Below are 11,061 nucleotides of genomic sequence, written 5' to 3' on the forward strand. Positions count from 1 at the left end.
TTTTGATTTTGTGTTTGTATATATTTTTTTAATTTTTTTGTTTGATAAATTGATTTTGGGTTGGGTGGGAAATTTGATTCTAAATCCTGAAATTGAGCAAATATTCTTACACACACATGTTTGACCCTAGTATCCTTGTGTACCAATTGACATGCTTGTGTCTTTGTTAGTTTCTCGTCGCCATACCATTTCAATAATTTATCAAGTTATTTTACAAAATTTTGATAGCATATATATCCCCTGCACAGGGCACTATCCAAAAAATGACTTGTGCAAATTCATGCAATACAATTATAACATCATCTATGATGTTCAACATTCCATAGCCGGTCATTAATAGTAACCCTAGCTAGGCTCACAACCCATCATCAACACACATGTAATAAAAAGGGTGGGTAGGTTAAAATGGATATCTCTAGAGGTTGAACATAGAGGTCAAGCTTCAGTGACTCTTACTCTTGTGAATGACAGTTTACTTTTCTTCAATGGGCCAAAAAGGATTATAATCTGGTGAGAGAAGCTCTATGAGAAGCCATTTAGTTGTCTTGTATAAAAATAAAGAAAAGGTTCTTTCTTTTTTTGTTTTGTTTTCTGCTCTTTCATTGCTATTTCTATCCTGTTCTGCTATGGAATACTCTGATTTTTCAAGGTTGTAGGTGTCTTTGTCCTAAACGGCAAGTTTAAGGGGTTAAGAAATAGTAAGCCTGCAGTGGGAACAGGGGTTTGTTCTCTTAACTTTTTTATGGTATTATACGATCTTATTTAACAACATAACTTGCTCATGTATGGACAAATTTGTAGTTCTTACATTAGATTCCTTGGATGAATGTATTCTCTTTGTTGGAAAAGAATGGTAGGGTATGGTAGCTAATTTATAAGAATAAACATAAGAACAAAGCTAAAATTCTAATTGATATTAAAACTTTTACGAACTCAAAATTTTATTAGCTGAAATTTAATTGATATTGAATTTCAATACTCTTGACGTGAACTGTTTGATGGGATTATTTTATCCTGCAATTTGACTCTTCTTTTTGTGATATTGGTGGGGGTTGTTTCTATGCAGGAAAGCAGCTCACTTCCAGCTTTTGGCAATCACTTGGATAGCATGAAGACATCAAGAAACATCGAGGAGATGCATGACCAGAAGAAAAAGGATGTTTGTGGGCCTTCCTTGCTTGATATGAAAACTGGTTGCCATGGTCATTGGCGTGATTAAGAAAGAGACACCAATTCCCCTGCACGCAAATATCGCTGGAGAGATGGAGATAAAGAGCTTGGTGATAGCCGGCGGATGGACCGCTGAATGGAGAATTCGTCCACCAGAAACTATGAAGCACGACGTGCCCCTTCCGATTGCTGGGCTGAGTCAAATAGCAAGGAAACTAATTATGATCAGCGGCGTGAGAGCAAATGGAACACACGTTGGGGGCCTGATGACAAGGATACTGATGGTTTGTGTGAGAAGTGGATAGACTCTGGCAGAGATGGTGACATACCATTTGGAAAAGATGAACGGGAGGATGATCATTATCAGCCATGGAGATCTAACTCCTCCCAAGTTCGAGGGAGGGAAGTGTCTCCTCATCACCGAACTCCAACTCCAAACAAACAGGTCCCAACATTTTCTTACAGCCGAGAACGTGGGGAAAATACTTCAACGTTTTCACTTGGTCGTGGAAGGTTTAGTTCCAGTGGAATCTCCATGAGCAACATTTCTTCTAATTCTCAATATTCAGGAGCTATTTCAGACAAAGGTGAAAGTGGCACTTTAAGATACAGTAGGACTAAATTTCTAGATGAGTACAGGATGACTGACATGAAATCACGCCAACTATCAAATGGGTATGTGCAAGTGCCTTCTCTTACACTAGAAGAAACCTGTGAGCCACTGGCACTCTGTGCACCTACTCTTCCTGAGGAAATGTTAAATTTGTAAATATGGATTACCTGGGAGGATACTATCATTGCCTTTGTTTATAGGATTTCTTTATTGCCTAGGAGGTAGTTTTGAAGGGAATTGACAAAGGGGGCATGGTAAGCAGCGGTGCACCTCAGATATCAAAAGAAGGATCTCTTGGTTGGAACTCAACAGATTATTCACATCCAAGGAGAGCCAAGCTTGGTACGAACTTTCAGAGTATTTTTTTTTTCCCTTCATTTTGCTGACACATTTTCCAGGGAAAGGAAATGATTCTGTTTGGATTGGCATGTCTGAGCAGGCAGTAGAGAAGATGTGCCACATTCTTTTGATGATGGTAAAGATGAAAGCCATGACAATTCGATGGGTTGTCATGGAACATATTCTGATGGATTTTCTCATGAAAGGAAGACACCATATCAAGGGTCAAGCTCAAAATTGGAAATGACGCAGGAACATATCATGTATCCTGATAACAAAAGTCCAAAGCTAAAGGTAACTGACCCACGCATACTATGAATGAAGTGGTTTGTGCATGTGTTTATTAACCTAACCTTTGAAATCATTTGATGTGCTGTGAAGGGGGCCCTTTTTCCTCAATTAACATGACTAGAAAAATGGTTATCTCCAACATCATTTTGTTGAGAATTTTTTTTTGTTGCTTGTTATAATTTGGTTTTTTATTCAGATGATATTCATATGTGTTTTTACTGTCTGCCCCCTCTTATTCTTTAGTCCAGTCTGTAAAAGTTTGGTATGTTACATTATGAAAAAGTGTACCATTTAAAGTGCCCGTAGTCTTCGTGCCTTTTAATAATTATATTGCTTTCCATGTGCAGCTATTAGAGAAACCAGTCCTTACAAAAAGGCTGATGAGATGCCTATAAGCAGGGAATTGGTCCTGGAGGGAAATACTTCTTCGAATTCTGGCACTCCATGGCGAGCCCCATCATTGGTAGAGCAATTGAATACTGTCTCACATGACTGGAGAGATGCTTCAGGTGATTTCAGGTCGAGGGCTATTGGTATGGCCTGGAATCAACTCCAAAAAGATCCCGAAAATCCATGTGAAAGTAATTTTTCTGATCCATCATTTTCAAGAGAAGAAGCAAAAAGACCGATGAAGATCCCATTATCAAAAGGCAGCCATCTGCTGTTCTGGACAGGGAACAAGAAGTCCAGAAGTTTCCACAGCCCTCTCCTGAGAACCTGGTTCTTTATTATAAGGATCCTCAGGGTGAAATTCAAGGTCCCTCTTCTGGCAGTGATATCATTGGATGGTTTGAGGCTGGGTTTTTTGGCATTTATTTGCAAGTTCGGCTGGCAAATGCATCTAAGGACTCACCCTTTTTATTGCTTGGTGATGTCATGCCTCATTTGCGAGCCAAGGCTAGGCCACCACCTGGTTTTTCCGGGACGAAACTGAATGAATTCACAGACACATCTAGCAGGACAAACACTAGCAGCTTCGGAAACATGCATTCTAGCTTAAACGAGCTCAATATTATAAGAAATGATTCAAGGTCTAAACCAGGTTCAACAACAGAAACTGAAAACCGATTCTTGGAGTCACTGATGGCTGCTACCATGAGTGCTTCATCCCAAGGTTCGGTTACCCCTGGCTCATTTTCATATTTAATGAATAAAGTGTGTTTTATTTGAGCAGTTCTATGCTTCGGTCATTTTCTCTTAATTTTTTAAATTAAAGGTTGTTTAAAAGTGGTAATAGTTGTTTTTAAAAATATTTTTTATTTAAAAATATATTAAAATAATATTTTTTTAAAAAAAATCATTTTAATATCAACATATTAAAATAATCTAAAAATATAAAAAAAATTAATTTAAATAAAAAATTAAAAAATTTTAATTATTTCAAAAGTATTTTTAAAATATAAAAACAAATAATCTCGTAGTCATCATCTCGTAGCATTTCTATGTAATTTTGATGTTTATGTTTTCTTTGTAGATTCCCAGGGATTTACTGAGAATAGTTCTGGTGATGTGCCGCCATTGGGAGTTGATGGTGGGACTGATCTACACCTGTTGGCAAAGAAAATGGCACTTGAACGGCAAAGATCATTACCCAGTCCTTATCCATATTGGCCAGGAAGAGATGCTCCATCTATGGTTTCAAAGTCAGCAGTTCAGTACTCAGACTCCCCGATGCAACATGCAAAACTCCTATCCTCGTTGGCTGACAATCCATATCAGCCTCCTCTTCTCAAAATGCTGATCTGATGTCCATTCTTCAAGGCCTATCTGACAGACCTGCCTCTGGCATAAATAATGGTGTTGCTGGTTGGTCAAGTTTTCCTTTTCAGGGCAGCTTGGATCTACTTCAGGACAAGATTGACTTGCATCATGCTCAGAATTTTCCTCCACAAGCACTCTTTGGGCAACAACATAGATTGCAGCCACAGAACCCACCTTTAACAAACCTACTTGGTCAAGCTATAGATAACACATCTGGTATTATGACACCTGAAAAATTGTTGTACTCAACATCTTGCAACAGCAGTACTTGCTGCAGTCACATTCCCAGGTTCCTCTTGCAACACCGCAGCTTTCAGTGTTGGATAAGCTTTTGTTACTCAAGCAGCAGCAGAAACAGGAGGAGCATCAACAGTTGTTGCGGCAACAGCAGTTACTATCCCAGGTTATGTCAGAGCTCCATTCTCATCAGCGTTTTGGTGAGCCATCTTATGGACAGTTACAGATTGCTGCAATAGCTACAGAAAATGCATTGGATCCTTCACGGCTTCAACCATCCAAAGAATTGTTTCCAATGGGTCTACAGTTGCCAGTTTCAAATGTGCAAGATGAACACACTACCAGTTTCATGAATTTGCCGCCTCAAGTTAATCCAGATGTAACTTGTAATGTCAATTCAGAAACATCTTCTCTTCATCTTCCACATCAAGTGTTTGGGAATGCCAATCTTCAAAAAGCTGGAGTACAATTCCTGGAAAAATAAGTGAAATCCATCAGAAAGATTCTTTGCCAGCATCACCATTTGTTGATAGCTCGCCCTTGCCACGGCTGATGAAAAAATCTACACAGAAGTCTTCTCTTGCACCCGAACCTGTCCTCTCTGCTGACTTCCATGCCCCTCTTTTGCCGGACCATACATCAGAAGTCCCTTGGAGAACTGAAGAAAGTGCAAAGGTTTTGGTATCGGAGGGTACTGCAGATTTTGTTCATCAGAATTCTCATGGAGTCTCTGATCCAATAGCATCAGCAGGAACCGGTGATAATTCAATTTCTAAGCCTGATCGTGCCAGTGCTCTAAAAGTTGAACCAGATAGCTCACTTGATGAGCAGCAGGTTGATAGAGATCAATCCGACACCGAGCCTTACGTGTTGACAGAAGTGAAAAACATTGAAACTCGTGAGGTAAGAAAAGCTTCTGAGAAGAAATCCAGAAAGCAAAAATTTTCCAGGTCAACCTCCTCTGACCAGGCAAAGGCAGCATCGAAGGCTTCCTCTTTGCAGCAATCAAAGCAATCTGAAAATGAGGGCCCAAATGCTGACCACACAAGATTCGAGTCACATGATGAAACTGGAATATCTCTGCACAAGACAAGAGACAAGAAGTTTGGGACTTCTGCAGAAGTTGTGGATTCCCAGCAGGTTGCAAGCTTATCACCTGCAATCACTTCTGGAGATGATGTTGGAGCCACAGAAGTTAAGGGTGAATCTAAACTGGTTGAGTCTGCTGTCTCAGTGCATAGCATGCAGATGCAATCAAGTCAGCGTGTTTGGAAACCTGCTCCTGGCTTGAAACCAAAGTCATTTTTGGAAATTCAACAGGAAGAACAAAGGAAGATTCAGGTTGGCATGGCAGTTTCTGAGATCAGCACTTCTGTCCACCACACAAGCTCACCTACTCCTTGGGCAGGGGTTGTGGCCATCCCAAAAATTTATAGAGAGATTCAGAGAGAGGTAAATAATACTAAGATAAATGTGTGTTGACCAAGAATGACTCTAGAAGCAAAATAAAATCTCAGCAGAATCTAAGTTTGTTTACAGTTATTAGAGTTTGTTTCTTGTTACTAGTCTAATGGCTATTTTTATTCCATGTAACAGAAAATCAGATATCCTAGGAGAATATCTTGCAATTCTATTTTTCCTTATTGTATAAATAATCATATTGAAATTCAATAAAATATGTGTTCTGCTGCAACTACAATATAAAGCTTTTGTTTTCTCTTCAATATATACAACAAATTGGTATCAGAGCTGATTTTCTTGAGGGACTTGTGAGATTCAGAGATCCTAAACACAACCTTCAAACACTTGTGAGATTGAGAGAGCCTAAACACAACCTTCAAATACTTTTCATCTAAACACAACACAACCAATATGAACTCAGAAATGCCATTTACTGCAGTTGCACCTCCAGTATTTGATGGGATCAATTATCAAGTATGGGCTGTTAGAATGGAAGCCTATCTTGATGCTCATGATCTATGGGAAGCAGTTGAACAAGTATATGAAGTGCCAACTCTGCCAGACAATCCAACAGTTGCACAAATAAAAAATCACAGAGAGAAGAAGCAGAGAACATCGAAAACAAAAGCAACTCTGTTTGCAGCAGTCTCACCCACCATTTTTTACAGAATAATGACTCTCAAAACAGCAAAGGAAATCTGGGATTTTCTGAAAGGAGAATACGAAGGAAATGAGAGAATCAAAGGGATGCAGGTGCTAAACTTAATCCGAGAGTTTGAGTTACAAAAGATGAAAGAATCAGAAACAATCAAGGAATATTCTAACAAACTTCTCAGCATTGTTAACAATGTAAGACTTCTTGGCACTGATTTTTCTGATTCTAGAATTGTTCAAAAAATTCTAGTAACAATTCCAGAGAAGTTTGAGACAACAATCTCATCTTTAGAAAATTCTAAAGATCTGTCAAGCATTACCTTGGCAGAGTTGTTGAATGCACTACAAGCACAAGAGCAAAGGAGGCTGATGAGGCAAGAAAGAACTGTAGAGGGTGCATTCTTTGTCAAATCTCAAAACAACCGTGATGGTAAGAACAGAACAACAAGTTTGGAGGCTCTGCATTCAACACCAGAAACAATAAAACCAGCAACATTCAAAGCTTTCCTCCTTGCCTTCACTGCAAAAAAAACAATCATCCTCAGAATAAATGCTAGTGGAGTCCTAATGCACGTTGTTTTAAGTGTGGTCAGTTAGGGCACATGGAAAAGATATGCAAGACTCAACAACAACAAACTGAAGCCAAAGTTGCCGATGATCAACATCAGGAGGAGCATTTGTTTGTGGTTTCATGTTTAGCCACAAATAAATTCACAGAAAATTGGCTCATTGACAGCGGCTATACAAATCACATGACTCATGATGGAAAGCTCTTCAAAGAGCTTGATAGAAATATTATTTCCAAAGTCAAGATTGGAAATGGAACTCACTTGAAAGTAGAAGGCAAAGGAACAGTAGCCATTGAAACACACTCAGGTTTTAAATTAATTTCAGATGTACTATATGTTCCTGAAATTAATCAAAACTTATTAAGTGTTTCCCAGTTGTTGGACAAAGGTTATAAAGTGCTGTTTGAAGATAAAAGTTGTGTGATTGAAGATGCTGAGGGCATAGAAGTCTTCAATATTCAAATGAAAGGCAAAAGTTTTGTGCTGGATTTTAAAGAAGAGCAGGCTGCTGTACACAAGGAAGTCAATAATTCATTGCTTTGGCACAAGAGAATGGGGCATTATCGTTATGAAGCATTATTTTTCATGGAAAAGAACAACACGGTGAAAGGCTTGCCCAAATTAGAAAAAGATATTCCAACATGTGCTGCTTGTCAATATGGAAAGCTGTCAAGACTTCCATTTCAACAAAGCAAAGCCTGGAGAGCTACACAGAAGTTGCAACTAATTCACACAGATGTTGGAGGACCAATGAACACATCATCTCTAAATGGCAGTAAGTACTATATTGCCTTTATTGATGATTATTCCAGAATGTGTTGGATTTACTTTATGAAATTCAAAGCTGAAGTTGCCAACATATTTGGAAAGTTCAAAGCATGGATTAAAACTCAAAGCAATTGCAAAATTCAGGTAATCAGATCCGATAATGGAACTGAATACACTTCTGAAAAATTTAACAGATTTTGTGAAGATGTAGGCATTGAACACCAACTTACAGCACCATATTCTCCACAACAAAATGGTGTTGTGGAAAGAAAAAACAGAACAGTGATGGAGATGACGAGATGCTTGCTACATGATAAAGGACTACCTAAGAAATTCTGGGCTGAGGCAGCTAATACATCAGTATTCTTGTTGAATAGATTGCCAACAAAAGCCCTGCAGACAAGGACTCCATTTGAAGCCTGGTTTGGCTACAAACCAAAGCTAATTAATCTGAAGATATTTGGTTGTTTATGTTTCTCTTATATTCCTTAAAATAAGAGAGACAAACTGGACAAGAAGGCTGAAGCTGGGATTTTTGTAGGCTACAGTGCTGTTGCAAAAGCCTACAAAATCTATATACCTCAAAGAAACAAAGTGATCATCAGCAGGGATGTTCAGTTTTTTGAATCTGACAGCTGGGATTGGAAAGATGAGAAGCAGATTGAAGATCAAGATCAGAAGAATGAAATAGATGATGTACCTGTGAGAGGAACCAGAACTCATGTTGACATTTATCAAAGATGCAATGTTGCTGCAATAAAACCTGTAAATTATGAAGAAGCTGCAACTAATCAGAAATGGTTAGATGCAATGAAAGAGGAGCTAAAGATGATTGAAAAGAATCAAACGTGGGAATTGGTGGCCAAACCTCAACACAAAAAAGCCATAGGAGTCAAATGGATTTTCAGGACCAAATTGAATTCTGATGGTTCTGTGAATAAATACAAGGCAAGGCTGGTTGTCAAGGGATATGCTCAGATGTTTGGGGTGGATTTCTCTGAAACATTCGCTCCAGTTGCAAGGATGGATACAATAAGGATGCTGCTGGCACTTGCTGCACAAAAAGGCTGGACTTTACATCAAATGGATGTAAAGTCAGCTTTTTTGAATGGTTACTTGGAGGAAGAAATCTTTGTTGAACAACCTGAAGGTTTTTCTGTTGCAGAACAAGAGAATCAGGTCTATCAACTAAAAAAAGCCTTATACGACTTAAAGCAGGCTCCAAGAAGCTGGTACAGCAAGATTGATGCTTACTTGCAGAACTTAGGCTTTATAAGAAGTCTAAGTGAATCTACTCTTTACGTAAAAGGAGCTGAAGGACAGATACTTGTTGTATCTCTTTATGTTGACGATTTGCTGATAACAGGAAGCTGTAGAGAGCAAATTGACAAGTTTAAAGAAGAGATGAAGTCTGTTTTTGAAATGACAGACCTTGGAGGGATGACATTCTTTCTTGGCATGCAAATATTTCAAACACAAAATGAAATATTTCTGTGTCAGCACAAATATGCAAAGGAAATTCTCAAGAAGTTCAACATGGAACAATGCAAGCCAACTACAACACCAATGAATCAAAAGGAGAGGTTCTGCAAGGAAGATGGTGCTGGAAAAGTGGATGAAAAGCTATATAGAAGCCTAATAGGTTGTCTAATGTATTTGACAGCAACCAGACCAGACATCATGCATGTTGTAAGTCTATTATCTAGATATATGCATTGTGCAAGTGAAATTCATTTTCAAGCAACAAAGAGAATTCTCAGATACATAAAAGGCACAACTGATTATGGGATCAAATTCAATCAAGTTGGAGAATTAAATCTTCATGTTTACTCTGATAGTGACTGGGCAGGAAACATTGATGACATGAGAAGCACCTCTGGTTATTGCTTCAGCTTTGGTTCAGGTGTTTTTTCATGGAGCTCAAAGAAACAAGAAATTGTTGCCCAATCTACAGCAGAAGCTGAATACGTTGCTGCCACTGCCTCTACAAACCAAGTAGTTTGGATCAGGAAACTATTGGCAGATTTGAATCTGAAGCAAAATGAAAGCACACAACTGTTTGTGGACAAACAAGCTGCAATATCAATCTCAAATAATCCAATATTTCATGGAAGGACAAAACATTTCAAGATTAAATTTTTCTTTCTGAGAGAAGTTCAACAAGAAGGAGAAGTAAAGCTGCTTTACTGCAAAACAGAAGAACAACATGCAGACATCTTAACAAAAGCACTTCCTAAGCTCAAGTTTGAGTATTTGAGACAGAAGTTGGGAGTTTGCAGCTTCAGAGTCAAGGAGGAGAATTGTTGACCAAGAATGACTCTAGAAGCAAAATAAAATCTCAGCAGAATCTAAGTTTGTTTACAGTTATTAGAGTTTGTTTCTTGTTGCTAGTCTAATGGCTATTTTTATTTCATGTAACAGAAAATTAGATATCTTAGGAGAATATCTTGCAATTCTGTTTTTCCTTATTGTATAAATAATCGTATTGAAATTCAATAAAGTATGTGTTCTGCTGCAACTACAATATAAAGCTTTCTCTTCAATATATACAACAATGTGGGAAAAGCAGAAACTTCACCGTCTTCAAGGAGCAAGAAAAGCAAGTTGCATGATCTATTGGCAGAAGTTGTTTTGGCGAAGTCTAATGATACAGAGATGGAAGTTTATGACTCTTTATATAGCCTAACTACTCAACAAGTCACAACTAGCAGTGTGGAATCTATAGATGATGGAAACTTTACTGAGGCTAAAGACACTAAAAAGAGTCGCAAAAAGTCTGCTAAAGCGAAGGAGGCTGGAGCTAAGGCAGCAGTGACTGTACCTTCTACTGAAATGGCTGTTAGTTCAAGTCCCATCGAGAAAGGGAAAGGCTCTCGCACTGTGCAGCAGGAGAAGGAAGTAATTAGGTGGGTTATGCGAATGTGGAATTCTTTTATTTTTTAGTAGTTAAATTGCTTATACTTGCTTTGCTACCCACTTTTTATGCATGGAGGAGGGGTAATAGTTAATTTAGTTCCGATTTCATGCTCTCACCAGTGAGGATAGAAGTAACGTGTTTTTATGTATTTTTTATTTTAAAAATATAAAAAATCATTCTAGAACTGTTTATTTTATTTCTTTTGAAGATGACTTGCTGTGCTTTGATAAAATCCTTGGTGTCCGATGGCTGTGTGCTTTGATAAAATCCTTGGTGTCCGA

The 11,061-nt window shown here is 38.3% G+C and overlaps 2 protein-coding genes across 2 annotated transcripts in view; both read left to right on the forward strand.

Moving 5' to 3' along the window:
• Positions 1-6,098, forward strand: part of LOC133682219 (protein ESSENTIAL FOR POTEXVIRUS ACCUMULATION 1-like) — a 68,994-nt gene extending 62,896 nt beyond the window's left edge. The window contains exons 8-11 of the mRNA XM_062105502.1: positions 1,067-2,125; positions 2,223-2,416; positions 2,761-3,527; positions 3,888-6,098. Coding sequence (XP_061961486.1) covers positions 4,964-5,893 — 930 coding nt within the window. The 5' untranslated portion in view covers positions 1,067-2,125; positions 2,223-2,416; positions 2,761-3,527; positions 3,888-4,963 and the 3' untranslated portion in view covers positions 5,894-6,098. The remainder of the gene's footprint in view (positions 1-1,066; positions 2,126-2,222; positions 2,417-2,760; positions 3,528-3,887) is intronic.
• LOC133682942 (protein ESSENTIAL FOR POTEXVIRUS ACCUMULATION 1-like) lies at positions 1,307-4,895 on the forward strand. Its single transcript, XM_062106469.1, has 9 exons — positions 1,307-1,894; positions 2,002-2,125; positions 2,223-2,416; positions 2,657-2,660; positions 2,761-2,951; positions 3,023-3,527; positions 3,888-4,068; positions 4,188-4,305; positions 4,452-4,895. The coding sequence occupies exons 1-9, from the start codon at positions 1,307-1,309 to the stop codon at positions 4,893-4,895; spliced, it is 2,349 nt and encodes a 782-aa protein (XP_061962453.1).
• Positions 6,099-11,061: the final 4,963 nt, after the last annotated feature.

This window comes from Populus nigra, chromosome 2 (genome assembly GCF_951802175.1).
Source record: "Populus nigra chromosome 2, ddPopNigr1.1, whole genome shotgun sequence".
In the NCBI taxonomy this organism is placed as follows: Eukaryota; Viridiplantae; Streptophyta; class Magnoliopsida; order Malpighiales; family Salicaceae; genus Populus; species Populus nigra.

Bases quoted from the DNA above. Each gene is read 5' to 3' on its own strand.
- LOC133682942 (XM_062106469.1), top strand. From the start codon at position 1,307: ATGGAGAATTCGTCCACCAGAAACTATGAAGCACGACGTGCCCCTTCC. The intron at 1,895-2,001 runs GCACTCTGTGCA...TTTATTGCCTAG, and splicing joins AAGAAACCTGTGAGCCACTG to GAGGTAGTTTTGAAGGGAAT. The intron at 3,528-3,887 runs GTTCGGTTACCC...TTTTCTTTGTAG, and splicing joins CATGAGTGCTTCATCCCAAG to ATTCCCAGGGATTTACTGAG.